At 30.1% G+C, this 19565-nt stretch overlaps 1 protein-coding gene and 1 non-coding gene across 5 annotated transcripts; one reads left to right on the top strand and one right to left on the bottom strand.

The window, feature by feature from the left end:
* Window positions 1–483: 483 nt before the first annotated feature.
* On the bottom strand, window positions 484–14422 carry LOC123299227 (contactin-associated protein-like 2). 4 transcript variants are annotated; one of them, XR_006535310.1, is made up of 16 exons: window positions 14093–14422; window positions 12434–12662; window positions 11061–11701; window positions 8802–10616; window positions 8339–8738; window positions 8016–8263; window positions 7249–7674; window positions 5766–6264; window positions 5231–5547; window positions 4938–5169; window positions 4234–4450; window positions 3787–3946; window positions 3597–3697; window positions 2060–2227; window positions 1377–1425; window positions 484–1007 (listed from the first exon to the last, which is right to left on the bottom strand). XR_006535310.1 is itself a non-coding variant. In XM_044881531.1 (15 exons), the coding sequence occupies exons 1-14, from the start codon at window positions 14409–14411 to the stop codon at window positions 2087–2089; spliced, it is 5745 nt and encodes a 1914-aa protein (XP_044737466.1). In that variant the 5' UTR covers window positions 14412–14422; the 3' UTR covers window positions 986–1007; window positions 2060–2086. The 4 variants fall into 4 exon arrangements, 3 of the variants coding, with proteins under 3 accessions (XP_044737467.1, XP_044737466.1, XP_044737465.1); XM_044881531.1 differs by lacking the exon at window positions 1377–1425 and having other exon boundaries at window positions 986–1007; XM_044881532.1 differs by lacking the exons at window positions 1377–1425; window positions 2060–2227.
* Window positions 4536–4618, top strand: Trnal-cag. The gene has a single exon. It is a non-coding gene; the product is annotated as a tRNA-Leu (tRNA).
* Window positions 14423–19565: the final 5143 nt, after the last annotated feature.

The raw sequence follows: 19565 nt of genomic DNA, 5'->3' as shown, positions 1-19565 counted from the left end.
CTGAATACATTTTTATGGTAACGGAATTGTTCTAGGACGCATAGTAAGAAGTTTTTCCATGGGACTTTAGGTATACCTATATTTAAATATAAGCTAAAATATGTCTCATACACATTCAACTCTTTCCACCGTCTTTTACTCGAAAGGCACGGCACGAAAGCACTCGACTACTAAGAAGTTTAACGATTAGGTAAACAAATTTATCTGTTTCATCCTGACGAAAAACATAGAAACAATAGTAATGTATCACCTGACTTAAAGTCTGCCGAATGCTTTGACGCTTTTCGAATAAACTTCAGTGAAATTCAGTGAAATGACAGATTTTAATGTATATGTAAAGTCCGCCGGGAAATACTAATTCGTCCTAACACAGTTCCGATAATATTTGGAGTAAAAAATATTAATGACGTTTGAGATCTATTTTAAAAAAAAGTTACCTAAATTACTAAATACACTACACACGTGACCATTTTTTAGGGACAATAAAACTACTTTTAAATTATCAATTTCGTCAAATGAACATTAATCCTATCCGACTGAAATCATTCGGATAGAATCAAGTATAAAATATTATTGCTACAATACTGGATATATACTTAAATCTAGACTAAACTTGCAATCCAAAAAACATACCAGTCACAGACATCAGAAACCTTAAAGATTGTGATGCCTATAAGTCCGTGATACCAGATGCTGGACAGTATAAAACAGCGGCAGGGAATTGAATATTTAATTATCCAATCAACTGACATATTTTTATACTGGTATATATTGGGAACGCAAGTTACTTGTGAGTATATATAAATTATAAGGCCCTCTTGCTTAAAATCACAGATTGTCGAATCAATCCAAAGATAAGACACTTTCAAGACTACTTTGAGGACGTAAGGATAGTTGTGGACCCCCTATATAACTAAGTGGATTATTATATGTCCTTTGTTCTTCGCTTAGAAAAATAGGTGATAATGTTGTACGAATTATGGCACTGATTGGTCGTTCTGGCTTATCTAAAATATAATAATACAAATTTATTTGTTTGGAAAAATGTTTTGACTATATGAAACAAATACCAAACACCTTCAGATTCTGTGTTACATATATTTATCTACAAACTACATTTTTTAATTTGGAAGCTTCATGCTTAGGCGTTTTTTTACAAGAAAATATCGTATAATTGACATATAGTGGATAAAACTCAAGATTAGTTTTTAAACTATTTATGTTTATGGACTATAATACCTACTAATTATGTTGGAGTTGATTAAATCTTCAGGCTACAAACCAAAGATTTTTTGGTACTTAAAGATACAAAATAAATCTCTATTCGTTCATACGAATTGTAAACGTTAAAACCATAGAAACAAATAAAAACCTACCTAAAATTTCATTTTCTGGAATAGTAGGAAATATTTCAATACCATTTCCCTATCAAAAAAATATGAATAAGCAACAATTGTGTTTTTAAAGTATCGAGGCGAAATGCTTTATGCCAAAGTGGTTACAAGCAAACTAATGGAAGTCATTTTATTAATGAAAATCCAAAAGTTTTTTTAAATTTTATTATTTTTCAGCTTTTTATTTATCTGCAGCTTTATAGGAGTCGGTTTGATTTTCTATTGAAATAAAATTGAAATCAACGTAACTATTCGAAAATTTAATCTTGTCGATTCAATCCAAATCATTATTTATATGTTTGAATCGAAAAATTAATTTCCGATTGATTTGCGATTCATTTTAATAAGTAACCTATTTGTCTTTTACTGAGGTAAATATTTCTTTATTTAACAAAACGACTTGCTTCAGTTAAATTTCTACACCATCAAGGGTGTGTTTTTTTTTTATCTGGTTTCGTATTTCAAATTTTCCCATCAGTATTTCAAATTATCCCAAATTATCCCAAAAGTATTTCAAACTATGAAATAAAACATACACAAAATGATATGGGTGGAAAAATAAACAATTTAATTAATAAATATAGAGTTAGTTACACAAAACAAATGTATTATTTGCTTTATTAAAAAAATGACGAATTAAAAAAAAGCTTATAAAATGTCCACACCTTCTTGTCCTGTTGTTGTCGATTTCATCAGGCCGGAGCCGATGTTGAATATTCAAGTCCGGTTTCATCAATTTTATATGGTAATTGAGTAGCTAAAGGATTTTTATGAGGTGGCGGAGCTTTCACTTTTGAGCGAGGACCAGTGGTTGGTATAATTGTAGGTTGTACCTGTGTATAGTAAGTCAAATATTTGTTTTCGATAATTGTCAATGTTTTTTGAATTATAATTTTCATTTCTGAAGCGTCTCATTCAATTGAAAGCTGTGAAAAGATTAGTTTGACATTCCATAATAAGCAATGACATGCTAATTAATCCCTTTTTTATGAATAAAATAATCAGTTGCATGCTTTACGTATTATTTTTATTTGTTTATAAATTATTTACAAAAATTCATTTTTAAATATTTACAAGAGATAATAGGTCTTTGCATTTTCTTACGAATGAGTTTCCGTTTAAAAACTAATTATTAATAATTATGTACAAATTCGTTAATTACTGCTTTTGCATTTATGGAAAGACCTATTAAAAATGTTGGCTACGCCGAAAATTTATAGTTGCAGTTAAGCAAGTTTCTATAATTTTAATGGAAAAATGTTTATTTTCACGATGATGAAACATTTGAATGATTGTATAATTATGCTAAACATGCTTAATGTTGTTGAAAATTACAAAATTTTCCGGTGAGCTTGAAGATAATGAATTGAGCTTGCTTGGAGGGAATTTAATGACGCTTCTAAGCCAGTAAGAATCAACCAATAAGAAGAGCTGTCAGTGCTAACGAATTTATTGTATGGTTTTTCTCATTGGCTGAAAGTTGATGAGCATTTTGCGCGTTTTATATGCTAAACAAGCTCATTATCATGCAATTTTTTCGTATAACTAAAATTAATTTACTTAAAATTGTTCTATGATTTAATAAAATAAATCTTAGAACATTTTATTAAACAAATAAAATAAAATTAAAATTTTATTTAACAAACAATAATTTAAATCTTATTTTTGACAAAAGACATCTTAAACGATTATATATAACCTAAAAATGTATAGGTACATTTAACCACATGTTAAACACCTTGAAAAATTATTTGTTTTTTATTACGTTGGATTTTTTAAAAAATATTTGTCTTATAGTAAATATTTCAGTTGTTATTAGCAAATAATTTATACAGATAACACCCAAGGTTAGTTTTTCTGATTAATAATATTGATAAACATTAACAAAGCATGGATTTTGAATAATGATCAGAAATTGATAATACAATAATAAATCTATTATATCTAAATATTTGGGTATAAACTAGAAAATACACTCTTCGAAAATATATATGTACAATCAAACAAAAGTTTTAATAAATTAGTCTTTTAAATTCTAACTCTAATTAAGCGTTAATTTGAACAATTTTGATAATCAATATTTGTTAATTAAATTTCATTACTCATTTTATGCAATTTAAATGCATTATTAGCAGCCCAATTGCTTAGGGTAACTTCGCTGATAGAACTAAGAGGTGCAAGCCGTTCTAAATTCATACTTACCACTCTTGATGGAGGCGGCGAAAAGTCCATTTCATCTTCATTTAAAAGCTCAGTTTTCTCTTCATCTGGTTCCCATGCTAATTCTTTTTCTTGAATGTCATCTGAGAAATAAATAAACATTGTTAAAATTTGTTTAAAGAGTTTTAGGAGAAAGGGTAAATTGAAATTTCAAAAATTATTCAATGCAAACCTTTAAATGTAGCATGTTTTTCAGTAGGTCGTTCCTTAATTTGTGATTCTGAAGTAGGTATAGGTATAAATTGAGCTGTGTTGTTGGATAAAACTCCACCATTTTTGCTGATTCCATTTGGAATAGGAGTTGGTTTAGGTGGGATATCATCATCTGATTTCTATAAAAAAATCAAAGAGTTTATAGTTTATGATAGTGACCGACCAAAGGTTCGGTTTCGACAAGTTAAAAAAATCTAGTTTCGATTCGCTTTTACATTGGAAAATTACTAATGCACAATGATGATTTTACCGAGTCTAATTCCATTTCATTTAACACATGTTAACTGCCCGTATAAGTGTAAAAAATAACCCAAATAAACACTAAATTTTCATCATCAGATGCCGAACATTTAGTTTCGGTCGAAAGACCTGTGTCGCTTGGAAACTAGTTGATGATTATACTTACAGCAAATGCGACATTTTGCATTTGCTTTGCTGCTTGTTGTTTCGATTGAATAATACTTGCATCGATTTCCATTCCCTGACGCCTCCGATATTGTCGATCAGAACGATAAACTTCATAAATACTTCCAAGAACAATTACAACAAAGAAAGTTGTTAAAGCAATAAATATTGCAGTACCAGTTTCATCTTTTTCTATTGAGGCATCGGCATAAATATTTCTAAGAGAAATAAAAATAGAATCAAATTCAATATATTTCTATATGTCTATGTTTAAATACTCATAAAGTAGTGGAACACGAACATGTCAGGATGGCCGAGCGGTCTAAGGCGCTGCGTTCAGGTCGCAGTCCACTCTGTGGGCGTGGGTTCGAATCCCACTTCTGACAATAAACTTTTTTTTATTTTTTTAAGTTAATTAACATTAATAAATATTTTTTTAAATTTTGAATTATTAAAACATACATAAAATAATCAAAATCATAAAAATTCATCTTATATAGTAGAAACATTAAAAATAAAGTTTCAAAAATTATTTTTTTTTACATTATCGTTTTTCAAAGACTTTGGATTAAGATTTTTACAAAAAAAAAAACCGTATTTATAAGCGTATTTTACAACATTAATGTTTCTTTACAATAATACAAGCTTTATGAGCTTTATTTGACTTTATAATTTCACAGCTAAAAAAAACCGCTATTTTCTTACCGATAAGGCATTCTAGCTGGTGGGTCTTCAACCCATGCTTTATCCAAACCATGACTAATGTTTAAAGTTGGACCTGCGGGTACTTTGTGTATTATATCGAAATGATCATTACATTGAGCACTTCGAACTCCTTGCGAATTTGTAACATTTACTTTTTCCGCATCAATTTTTTTAAACATCATATATTCTTCTAGTGGTTTCATACTTAAACCATTCACCAAAACAAAAACATCTAAAAATTGTTATATGTTAACGATTCTCTCATTTAATAAGTATTCTAAAATCTTTCTTACTCGATAAACATCCATTATACCCTTTATAAATCGCAAATCTTGGATCTGTTGTATTTAGACCTCCTATCTGCACTTCATCTGATCCAATATCAGGTACTTCACTCAATCCAAGCACGGGGATTTTACTTAAAGGTATAAATTGTCGATCAATTCGTAGTTCAGCCGTATCATTCACACGTTTATAGTACACAGAATGTCTTGCTCCGTTTAAGAAATCGCGGTCTGAAATTCTTGTACCAAATGCAGACCCTTCTCTATCTTCTTCAAATATTAAATGACCTTCAGGAGTCAAAGCAACCAATAAGTAATAACTTCGACTAGAATTAAGGGATTAACAATTAGTAACAAAAACTATTTTTTGGAATCTTTACTTTTGATAAAATGGATAAAGGTTTTAAACTCCCAAATTCACGTTCAAAGCAGATTTTTGGCACAATAAAACTTATACTGTTTAAAAAAAGTTGTGACAAATATGAGCTTTGAACGTGATTTTGGAGGTACATACTTTTGGATACTCATTCATTCAGGTACTTACATATTTTCAGTTTGAAGTAACAATAACACAGTATACCGTTTTCGTAAATCGTTACTGGAAAACGCTAATTGAACTTTAACTTCATGTACTTCTCCTTTCAAAACGAATTTTCGTTGCAACATAGATTCCCCATTGAAATCAGCACCCTTTTCTTCGTCACAAAATTCACCATAATAACTTGTATGTTCACACAAGCATGTATGCTCTTGCCGGCGAAAATCTTCCACACATATTCCTTGATGTTTACACGGAGTTGCATCACATTTCATCTGGCAATGTGGGATTACACCTTTTGTGTCAATTTGTACATTTTCTATTGCTTTTGTTGGCAAATCAATTAGTGTTTGGCCAATTTGAAAACCTCGTATACAACCAACGTATCCTGGGAAATTTTCGGGTGCTGCAGCCATTTTTAAGAGGCTGTGTTGATCATATCCCCCTAGATTTAATTGGAAGTAATCGGTTGGAGGAGCTGGTGGTCTTGGAGGCGCTAGTACTTCTAAAATGTTTCACAAATTATTTTTAATAATTTTGGGATAATTTAAAGAAAACAAATACAATTTCACAGAATAAAATCAAAACATAAGAAACATTTTTTGGAGACGATTTAACAAATTTTGTTTATTGAATAAAATTTTCAGTTTTCAATAGTTAAGCATTAAGCATTCAGAGAGACGCTCGATTTATCTGAAATATAGTACAAGTATGATAAGTACCAGGAGTAGAGTGAACTTGAAAACCTAGGTCACGCTTAATGTCTGCGTAATATGTGCGCTTACACACCCAACATTTTTCGTTTGAAGCATTATCGATAAAAGTTATTTTTCGAATGTCAAGCTTCAAGCATATGTCAACTTAAAAAAGACATCCTGTATACAGGGCATATGTATTATATATGCAGTTTTGCTTAAATACATAGATTCCCATGATGTTTTTTCAGTGATATGTTTCATTTATAATTTGTAATAAATTTTTCTATACAAGTCTAGTTTTCGGAATAGCCCTGGCCTTATTGAATCCCGATTATCGAGATTACTGTATATCATATTTTAAGGATTTGCCGTCTTACATGTTGCCGATCCGGGTGGTTGCTCCCCTGGATCGGGCTCTGTGGAGATGCGAAGGGCGAAAGGAGGCGTACAGATTGATAAGAATAGAAACGAAAAAAAAAACGTGTGGAGACTTGGAGAGTTTAGACCTAAAACTAATTCCGTTTATCAGAAACAGAAGCTGGCTAATTGACTACTGAATCATAAGACTAAAAACCTATCTTATCTATGCTGTGTTGAGAGCAAGTACTGTAGAATAGGCACTTTTTTGAATGGCAAGTAAGAGCCCTCAGAAGTAAATAGAGAAAAAATATGAGAGTTACCAAAAACTAGAAAATCTTCAAGATCAAGATTAAAAATAGGTTAATAGGTTCTTTAACGCAGTTTAGCACAGTTTTAAGCAGAACAAATTTATTTCTTGATGTGAATCTTACCTTTTTCAGAGTTAATCCATGGTTTATTCGAATATTCTTCCAATAACAGAACTCCAAATGGTACTGTCCGATTATAATCGTTCACATGTAAAATCGTTGAATTCTCATTACGTATAATTGCGATTTGAACCGTTTCACCACTGTTTAATTTTGGATAATCAATCGTTATATTTTTAATTTCATTACCATAATTAAATAAATATATTAATTCAGTACCATTATTGATGTAAATATGTACAAAATTATTGATATGATCATTAGCATACAGTACCAAAGATGTATTATCATATGTACGTAAGTTAACCAATATACGTTCGTATAAAATACTTTTAAATAATGTTTTATCGTCACTGGTTTGATTTGTTAAATAATTATTTTTTAAATATGCTTCTGGTGATATAAATGTTAATGCATTTATGTTTATATCTGAAATGAAGTAATTGATTTTAGCTTTATAAATTTAGAAATAAAATTTGCGAACGAAACTAATTAATAACACCACCCGCCCCTCCCCTTAAATCTGATCTATCACTCAATTCCTAATAGACTTGCATCTTTAGAGAGATAAGACAAAATTGTATTTTCTATCTTTAGATGGGTAAGATAATTAAATATGCAACCGTCTTCCAGATTTTGCTAGATAACTTTTTGGATTTAATTCTTATTTATGTTTTCAAAAATTCAATATTTTAATGCAGATTTATCAATATTTGGGTCGCATATAGATATCCATTCACTCAGTTTAAGAAATGTAATAAAGTACTTACTTGTCTCACAGTGTGTTCCTAAATGTGCCCATGGATTTTCACACACACATTGGAATGTACTCCATAATTCTTTACACCTTGCACCATTTTTACATGGATTTGGTACACAACTTGGCTTGCAATCTTTTATAATTTCACTTAAGTGCACACTCATATAACTATATATGTCTAAAATTTCCCCATTTACAACAAGACCCCGAAAACATCCAATTAAACCTTGAGTTACAGAAGATTTTTTTAATAAATCACTGAAAAAAGAAAGATTTATGAATTTTATTAACGGCGGAAAAGTATGAATCGTTTAAAAAGTAGGTAATACTTACGATGGGGCTCCACCAATAAACATACTACCTTCAAATGGACCAAACTCTTCTTCTGGTTGTAAATCTACCATTTCATAATCAGTATTAATCATAAATCGTACGTGGTATTGGTTATAATCAATCCATAATTTATGCCATTCGCCTTCGTTTAATTTTCTGCCAGATTTAATTACCAAACCACGAGATGTTCCTGTGTTTAAGGTGAAATTGAACATTAACTGATAATCGCTTGTTAATGCCACCATAAAACTTGGATAATTTGGTCGAATCGGTGGTTGATACAGTAAAATAGCTTTTTCGCCAGTGGTTCTAAATGAAAATGCCAAGTCACCTTTCCTCCACCCAGGAACTTCAATGTATGATTGACTTGTAGTAAACGTAACCACATATTTCTGAGTATCTAAAAATTGAGTATAAAATGTAAAAAAAAAAGAAAACCTCTATGAAATGTAAAATTTCATACTTGTTTCTACGCATTCAAGAGGTCCAAGAGTTATGCGACCTTGAGCATCTTCTTCCAAGTCAGATTGTTGTAAGAATATCATTTGAGTAATGCCTAAACTTTTCTGAGAAGTATAATAACCTTCATCTGAGTTCCATTTTCCTTCAGTTATATCGCAATTACACCATTCAGAAGGATTTTCACATGTTTTATTTACAGCGCATGGACAAGTGCCCCGTTTGGAGTCACCAATTTGGTCAACAGTAAAGTTATTAAAAGAACTAATAAACCACGTTGCTGAATGTAGTTCTAACGGTGCTTTATAGCAATCATATTTTATATATTGACTGCAATATAATGAATGCGAAATTAATTCTTGCAACATTTCTGCTGTGAATTCTCGATACTTGATGTTAAAACTGAAATCATCTTCACCGGCAGATCGAACATCTACTTGACTCGGTAAATTATGCTCAACAATAGTTTTTGTCGAATCTTCCAAACTTTGAAATTCACATCGGACATGTGCTGGAGGAAATCGACCATTCCCATCAATATCTATTAGATACACATCAGGTTTTGTGTACCCTAATAGAGCTAATTCTTCGCAAGTTTTACGAAATTCAGCAAAGTGGCAATTTTTACCTATGTATCCAGTACCTTTACAATCACATGTTAAATGATCTTCTTTAACAGAACATTTCCCACCGTGTTCACAAGTATTCGGTCGATGGCAAGGGTCAATAAAACGACAATCGTCAAGTGCTACTTCACCAACTAATCGTTCAGTTTGTACAACATATCTAGGTTCTAAAAATGCACCATTTACAGTAACCTTTCTCATACATCCAATCAAACCAGCTGGAGCATTTCCTCGAAGTCCACTTCCTACTATAACTTTATCACCTAATTGAAATTTTAGACCAAATAATTGTGCACGAATTGTACGAAAATCAACGGTTAATTTGAGTTCACCAGCGGAATAACTCACTTCAACAATATGCCACGATGATGGATCTGGTTCATATTTTACACTTGTTAAATGTGTAATATTTTTTCCTGCATCTGGGACTAGTTCAAAACGAATTTCATCATTTACTGCACGAATTTCCCAATATCCTAATCCACTCTCAGTTGTTACATCACTAGAGGCCAGTACAGCTAAGCTCCGACTACTTTTAAAATCAAATGTTAAACTTAACGAGTCTGTTTGATTATTGGGCCACCAAATATGAGAACTTGCAAATGGATAGGTTATAGGAATTACATCTACGTCAATATCTTCCAACTCTGGTTCGAGTACTCCGATGTAATGAACTTTAGGATTTTGTTTTTTCAATTCGTATATAATCGAGATATCGTTAAAAAACACATATTTTAAACTACCAACAAAATTATTCTGTGTTCCTAGAGCTTTTTTACTTTGCAACTCAGGTCCACCGCCAATGTAAATCTCTGGATCGATATATAAGTGATACATATTTCCAGGAATATCTAACAATTTTACTTGTTTATTTAATGAAACTCGCAATGATTTATGATCGTGTACAATTGTTAAGTTATTCCAATCGTTTATAGTGACGTGTGTTCCTAACTCTGATTTAATGACGCCTTCGCCAAAATCAAATTCTAAGCGGACAATGTGATTTTTGATTGATGCAGCAATATAATGGTGAATTCCATCTATTTCGCCACTTGCATAAAATAAGGCTGAGTCATCGAAACGTGTTTTAAATAATAAAGATATTCGATTATTGGCTGAATGTACACGATCTTTCCAATCGTATACACGATATGAGACATATGATGATCCCCGAAGAGTTAATACTGTGGCAGCTAGAAAACAATAAATTAAGTCATTAAATTTTTAAGCAATTTTTCCAGAAAAAAGGTAAATATAGGTGGAATAATATAGAAATTTAAGAGTCCTAATTATTTCTAGGAAAAGAAGAACATAAAATATCTGGACAGTTTCCTCAAACGTAGCACGCAACTATCTCAATTTCACTAGTATTCAAATAAAAGACGTGCCTTGTAATCAGCCAATTAGTTTGGGAACTATAATCGGATTTCAAATTTTAATTCAGTGAAGCTGATATCTCGAGAACCACAATTCGGAACGGATTTTTGCCGGGTTTTTTAAATTTGTTTAAAATTGTTGCCCATTTTTGTTTTCGTTTACACGCTTGTGCGTACAGTAGTCCTAGATTTCAAACTTTGAACATTATTGAGTTTGAAAACTGCTGGAGTAAGGGTAGTTAGTTTTCCAAAAATACTTACTGTAAATATCACACTGTTCGCCCTCATAATGCGTTCCAAAACAATCACACGTGTAAGTATTATAATGATTTATACAATGAGATCCCACAAAACATAAATTTTTATCCGTATAACATAAGTTTGTGCATCCTTCTTTAACGTTTTCATGCTTTGTGGCAATTAATGGTTGAATTGTTATTAAATCCGATGCCGCTTTGCCAGCACTTAGCACCATATTTCGTATACATCCAACAAACGATTCAATTATATATTTGACGCCATGTAATTTTTCTTCAGAACTTAAGCCACCGATAAGAACCACTGACGGTAAACTTTCTGAGATTCCATAATTATTTTCCTCGTGCAGTCCTTTTATGCTCACTTCGTCCTTAATATTATCGACAACAGCAATTAATTTGGCTAAATGTACATCAATTCGAACAGTAACAGAATGCCATTCATTGCGATTTAAACCTCGACCAACAGTGAGTGCAGTCAAATGTCGTCCAAATACATGAACAACTTTTAGTTGACCTTTTTGTACAATTACGTATAAAGCGTATGGTTCTAATTTAATACCATTTGGTACTTTAACATTATGATAGACTAGAAGTCCATGTGGAAGTCTAGTTCGAAATTCGAAAGATATTTCTCGGCAAAGTCTGAAACAAAGTAGTTATTATTTATTCTTCTTATAATAATTCGAAAATTTCTCGATGAACTAAATTTTTATAAAGTCAAGTTTGTATTTTATTTATAGGTTTTAGATCACTGGTATACTTTATCTAAAATCCAAAATATGCCGTTAAATGTGTAAGAGATAGAGGGACATTTTAAATCAATAAACGTTGTTTCTTATAAAATAGCTACGAACGAAATCGAATGTAAAAAGTAAGCCTCCTGCAATTTTGTGAAATTAGTTTCTGCCACATCTATTCATTCTTTGAAAAAATCAAGAGTTTTTGGTGTATTTTAAATGGAACAACTTTCTAGTTTAAAGTGTTATTCTAAGTTATCCAGTTTGGTTTTTAGACGGAAATTTTGTTCAATCGATCCGGCATAGTCGATTTATTAAAAAGAGATTTTATGTTTCAAGTAGAACGGAACATTTTGGATTTTAAAGTGGGTGTACGGATGGTTTAAAAAACCCGATAAAAGCTTTTGCTCCCTTTCGAAATGTCTGAAATCTGATGAATGTATGAAGATAAAAAATGGAGTGATATCGGCGCAGATTTACTACGGTGGGTCATGTGACAATGGGTGTGTAGTTCCCAGATGGTGTGTTTCATGAATATTATGGTATACATTGCATTACAAAATAATAGAAACTGCTGTAGCATTTGAGCAATATTTTGTGTTTTATGGGATACATAATTGCATAGAAGTAAAATTACCTCAATTGAAACGTTTGTATAATATCACCATCTAATTGAATAAAAGTATTCGATTCAGCAAACATAAACGTCTTATGTTTACCAGTTTCTTGGAATGTTAATTCTTTTCCACGTTCGTTCGGTGGTATTGGACTGCTGTATATACCTTTAGTTTGAGTTGTGTTTGAACTCAATGTGAAGTAGTTTTTCTCATCAAATGGCGTCGATGTTAATGCTGGAGGTAGTGTATCTGAAAAATTAAATTGAAAAACGATTTTTACTTGAAGAAAATAATGGCAAAAAGCTCTACTATTAAAAGATTTTTAAAGAGAAAATTTCTTTCAACGAATGGTTGAAACAAATATTTTGATAAAAGGTAGACAGTCGTAATTTGAAAGAATCATTCATAAATCTTTGAAGGTTTTTTAAGCCCTTTTCTCTCAATAAAAGCTGCTTGTTTGCCGAACTTAGGAGGTTGATGGTGAAAATTAACAAAACTCAGGCCATGTTATAGTAATTTTTCAGAAATATAATAGTTTTCTCAAAGTTTGAAATTTGAAATTTTTATTTGTATCGCTAACCAAATAACTATACTACAATAAGAGACTTGAGGCAGCTTAAAAAATGCCTTATATGAAATAAAAAATTTGTGTAGTTTTTAGTAGGATAGGTATCTTAATATAAAGCCTTTTTGATTTTCATGATGATCAATATTGCCCATTGCGTAGCAAGAATTATTTATTAAAATATATAGGTATTATCTATGCATAAATTTTTATATAATTTTGTGGAAATTCAGTACTTGAAGTTATACAAATATTTTATTGGCCTCTTTTCAAATCATAATCCCATTTAATTTATATGGGATTATGATTTGAAAAGAGGATAATTTATAATAGTTGATTCAGTACCATTAATGAATTGCCGGTACATCTGAACCATTTTTTTCACTGCCTGGATATCGATATTCAAGTACTTGAAACCAACATTTGGTTCATTGAAGGGGTATGTAAATTTCGCTATGATTTTTTTTTTCAATTTTAGAAATCTACAAGCTTTGAAACGAATTTTTAAACAAAAAATGTTCCCCCTAAAAATTATCTGATGGAGGTTTAGTATGAAATTAGGAACAATAGACTAACTATTTAAAGCGATTAATTTTTTTTTAAATTTTATTAACTCATAAGTCTATTTAGGTGATGCCTACCATGCATCCCAGGCCGTATGGGTGGATCCGCCACTGATAGTATTGAAATAAAGAATATTAAAAAGGACTCCGCAATATTAGATAGGAAAATCAGTGGCTATCTGTTTAATTTTTTCTAACCCACGTTAAAATGTTCTTTGGATCACTTTGATCAAAAGCTCTCACGGCCATAAATAATAGACAGTAATAATGTATATTGTTTGTGTTGACGCTGGGAAATTGCAATTTTGTGTAATGCAACATTTATTCTTTTAAATTCAAAATGTCCTTTATGCCCGCTAAAATGTCTGTTCGACTTAGAATATTAGAATGTTATTAGATGGTATAATATTAATTTTCAAAATTTCAAACCGATATGATAGTTTTACAAACGGAATGCAAAATAAATTATAAGTTTAGAATCTCACAAAGTTATTATAATACTGCATGCCATGCAAGAGATAAAAGCGAATAAAAAAGATAATTCTACTTACGATCTTCACTAACACAATAATGTAAACATTCAATTTCGGAATCAAAACGATTCAATATATTTCCACCACAACCACCATAAATAAATGTTTGACACTTTTTTGCTGTATTATTAAAATACCATTTATGTACAAAACCTGTACAATCACCAATATCAGCTGTACCAGTACATCGATCTAATGGATTGCTTTCGGTAAATGGATATGCATGGCATATAATTAATACATTTGTTATTATTAAAAATGTAAATAATATTCGAATTACGTATGAAGTTTCTTGTTTGTATATTATCCATTTTGTTAATGGAAGATATTTTTGCATTTTCTCCTAGAAAAAAAAGAAAAGAAAAACAAATCACTTATGAGAAAACTCGATTAAGCACTACTGTTTGTTGAGAGTGTAGTTTGCCACTCTGCAGTAACTAGATAACAGTTTAGTAATTATAACAATATATTTTTCTCTCTACGTTGAATTTTAACATTAAAGCGTAAATTAAAAATATTGTCGATTCCGATTGGAGTGAACATTTATTCTTATTTATTTGAATTAAATTATGAATGAATTACTTTGAAAATTTTCAAAAGATTATAGGTTTAGTTTTAAAAAGTAAGTTTCTATTGAAATTCGATGAGACTATCTTCAAGGGAAGTATAGGAGGGAATATACAGAAATAGATGGGAAGGTACAGAGCTAACGGGTTACAACAGTTATTAATCGAAAATTTCAATATTCTACGACTAATTCTTTTTAAGTTATGCAAGATATCGAAAATTTTCGAAATTTTCCCCTTCTGTATCATCTACAGAAGGGGAAATTTCCGAATTATAAACCACAATATGGAGAACAAATTTGGAGAAGAAGTAAGTGTAAGTACGTATGCATGTTCATGGTCATTTTTTCCTGATCGATATCGTGCGAAAAAATCTCATGAAAAAGGTGTCGATCGAAGCGCATTAAAGGCAATATGATCCGAAAAGAATTTCATAAAATTCGGTCGAATCGTTTCAAGTCAGTCGAGTTTTTATCTTTTTTTTTTTACTATTTATTATGCTGGGAAGTTATTCGTGTGGACCTCAAAGGTCGCACCAGATCCTACGCACGGCTTTTTATTTAATTTAATCAATTTCCTAGAACGGTTTTTTGCGGGAAACAATTACTTTCGTAATTAAGTTATCTTTCTTCTAAAACCAATTCCGATTGTCTTGGAGAGAACAGATCTTGGAGTTACTTATATTGACTACCTGTTCATAAAATTTGAACCGATCTCCACCGATCTGTTATCTAATCAATATTGATATCAGAAGAAAGCTAATTTAATTTCGAAAATAATAGTATATGCTTGCCTGAAAAAAACCGTCCATGGAAAAAATGGATTAAAATTAATTTAATTAAAAATATTCATGAAAACTTTTCGATAGAAAAACTATTATAGGAGTTTTAAAAAATCAATAAGATTTCCTCTAAAAAAAATGCCCATCTTTCTAGCATGTATAGAAACTTAAAAATAACTTTTAGTTTTTAAATCGAGCGTGAGCAAAATGTTTAACAGCAATTAACCCAAAGTTTTTATAACCCAAAGTTTTTATTGCTGTTAATAAATTGGTGCTCGTACATCCTGTATAGCTTATAAATATTCCTTTTTTACTTTCCTGAATTTTTAACATAAACATTAAATAATTTTTGTGTTTTCTTTTAATTTTTATGAAGGATTTTCTAGAATGGTGAAAAATTGTAGCCCGTTTCATTCTAGCCCGTTTAAACAAACCATACTAATCTTCATAATTTTTTTAAAAATATCATCATTTGTGCGATATGGAATTCTTGCATCCGTTTCTATTTTATGACGTGAATACCGTATTATATAAGACGTAATAATTAAAAAACAACGCTTTGCAAAGTGCAACAGTTAAATGTAAAATTTAACAATTCAATGTTGTATTTTAGTTATAACATTGTTATAGTGTGAATTTTTAATTAATAAAAAATATCTAATTAAAGAAATAATGTTACGATTTTTTTTTTTTAAATTGTTAATATCAAGTAATGGTCAATGACACAAGATAAATTTGATTGTGTAATTAATCATTTTAATTAATAATCTTAGGTAGGTACTAATTAATTTAATATTTGAAATGTATAATCTAGTTCACGAGAGAAAAAGTAAAGCTTTTTATGGTTGTTTATATCGGTAACTTCAAAGAGTAAATAAATTATTTTAGAGATATTAATTACGCTTTTAAAATCAATAATGCAAAGTAGATAGTAATGAAAATTAAGTAATAAAATAAGTGAAAACAAACAATTGACTGAGTTAATTGTTGAAATACCATGCATAGTCAGTGTTGATTTCTTTATCACATTACACATATAAACATGTGACACACACATAACTAATAATCAAGTATAGTACATATTATAAAATTTCCGCCTAATTGGCGCCCTCACTAGTAAACAGAGATGTTTACGAAAAAATGTTTCAAACAAAAGTTGTTTAATTTTTGATAAGGAACATTTTTTACACTTAAACTTTTGTTCTATCCCTAACGGTTTACAAGATGGATCCTACGGACCCAAGACCCAATTGACCTATGATGCTCATTAACGAACTTGACCTCACTTTTTACGTCCTGAGTACGCTGTAAAAATTTCAGCTCGTTTCGTTTTTGAGTTATCGTGTCCACAGACGGACGGACGGACAACCGGAAATGGACTAATTAGGTGATTTTATGAACATCTATGACAAAATTTTTTTCCTAGCTTCATTATTTTTAAGCGTTACAAAATTTGGACTAAACTTAATATACTATGTATATTTCATATATATATATATATGGTATAAAAATATTGTTTTCCTTTAATATATAATTTACAACTTTAAATTTTGCCTTCAAAGTTTTCTATTTGGAAAGCTATATAACCATAATCATTAAATTTTATATTGTATTCCAGTTATGGGTTGAAATTTGGCAATTTTTTGTATTTGTATTGACAACAGAGTGTGAGTATGAACATATTTAGAACAGTTGGAATTTGAAGGAAAAAGGATTTCTAGCCTTAAGAAATTAATGAATTTGAAAATTAACTTCTATCTTCGGTACAAAAAGGAAGTCCATTTTTTCCGAAGTTAATGTGCTACAATTTTGTCTATTGTACAGTAGAACTTGAAAGACTTCAAACATTTATATCGTAAAAAATTCTTAAAATTAGTTGGTTATGCGTTTCGTCTCTTATTGAAGAAAATCGAAACCTATAAAACTCAAACGTTTGTTACGCATTGATTCTTAGTAGCTTAGCCGTTATGAATGAAAAACGATTCTTTTATCGTCTATTTAGCAGCTATTTTGAATATTTCTAACGCGTTTCACGTTAAAATTGTTGTATTTATTACCATCGTTGGATATTTCACTTTGAAGTTTTATAAAGTCTGAGGTTTTTGACAAGAAGTTCTCGGCCACCAAGGTTCTTGAAGTAGTGAATTGGAAGCTAAATGTAATAACGTAATGCAGCCCCATTTATGCAAAATGCAAAGCCTTAGAGTTTTACCCGATAAGCTATAAATTTTAATATTTTATCAAACATAAGAGCTTAAGAATTCTTTGCTTAGATCCTTTTTTTTTGTATACAAAATAATAGTAATTTTGTTTAACAATGACCATCGTATTCTATAATTTAAATAATTTAAAATTAAAAAAAATTTCTTTTTGGATCAACCTTTTTGGCTGCTAAAACATATCATTACAATAAAATAGTCAGTGGGAAAATATGGCACAAGGCAAACAAATATTTATTTTTTTGTTTTTTGAAAAATCATCAGATGATGATCAAATAAATCATTACTTCCATGTGCACAACGAACAAAGAAACAATATACAGGAAGGTTTGTGATCTAGGATATCATTTTTTGATTATTTATTCAAATGAAATGTTATTTGTGGTTACGATATTCCAAAATAAGCAACAATCCAGTCTTGTTTGTTTTTTTAAGAATAAAAAAATGGCAGTCAATGAAATAAGAGATTTCGGTAGAGATTTCAGAATAATCGAAACATCAATTTGCCGCAGAAATCGATGGGTAGATTTCAATAGGATTTTGTCCTAGTTGTGTAGGGACTCGATTAGAAAGAAGAATGATCATCCCCTTATCACCCACTGCGGTGAGAGTGAATGGAAGCAAAGAACAACAAAAGTACCTTAAAAGGTACAATATCTATAATAATCAAAAGAATAAGCAAAGAAGGTTGTTTTTGATGAAACAGATATATTTCGAGAATCTCACGTATGTCTTCGCGATAATATACTTAGAGAAAATTTTGTCGTTATAGATTGACTTACAGTAATAAATAATTCAATTACTTAAGAAAGTTTTGGATATTTGTATAAAAACTTGGATAAAATAGTTCTAGTCAAAACTTTTATTAAGATCTTAATTATAAAGTCCTGAAATTCTCGAAACATCGATAATATGTTGCCATTTTTGTCTTTGGCATCACTATAAGTTTCTGGATCCGCTCTTGGTAGAATGACAAATATGTGGAAGTGTTGAGAAGGTTAGTTACTAATTTTTACATTCGAAATTTTTTTAATATATTAATTTTTCAATTGGTTTTATATCGAGGGTTTTTAAAATTTTATATATGACCTGTTAAGAATAATTGAATATATAAAATAGATATTTGTATAGCGACTTTTGGCTCACTGTGTATTTCGACTATTATGTACACTGTGGTTGGCAGGGTGCTTATAACTGGGTTTTTTTTGAACAAAATTATTGAGTTAACGTAGTTCCAGCATGGTATTTGCAGTTTCTATGTTAAAGCAATGGTACAATTTTTTTTTCGACAGAATTTAACGAAAAATTAAATTTAAGAATTTAATAATGCTTACTATTAATTCCCAAAGTTTCAGAAATTTTGAACGTTTAAAATGGGAAATAATTATGCCAACGTCCCACTTTCGATCAATTTACGTCAAAATTAATATCTCGAAAGTGAAAATTAATTTCTAAATTTTTTTTTTAGAATTTTATTGTATAAACATTTTTTTCTACTTTTTCTTCAATATATAATAATATCATAAAAAATAGTTGGAGAGACCGGACATTTTACATGCTTTAAATGGGACATGACCCTCAAAATCGCGAACTTTGTCTTTAAATATCTCGCGATCTAAACGGTCAAAAATTATGAAATTTTAGGAATTCATAAATAAAGCTATTATAAACCCGAGAAAAAACATTCGGCCAAATCTGTCGAAAAGTGATTTCATGCTGGTACTACCTTAAAACGTTTTCTACCCACATGATTACTGTTTTGATTATATCTCCAAGTTTCTTTTTGTAATCATGAATTATATATTTAATAATGACATATTTTAAAAAGACTTTCTATCATGTGACTTTAAAGATTAATTAAAAACAATATTTTTTTTTTAAATTTTAAATATGTTTGTTTGAATATGTTGATGTCGGCATCATTT

Source organism: Chrysoperla carnea, chromosome 4, assembly GCF_905475395.1.
Source record: "Chrysoperla carnea chromosome 4, inChrCarn1.1, whole genome shotgun sequence".
In the NCBI taxonomy this organism is placed as follows: domain Eukaryota; kingdom Metazoa; phylum Arthropoda; class Insecta; order Neuroptera; family Chrysopidae; genus Chrysoperla; species Chrysoperla carnea.
Note: the sequence above shows the minus strand (reverse complement) of the source record. Positions and strands in the feature narration are given on the sequence as shown.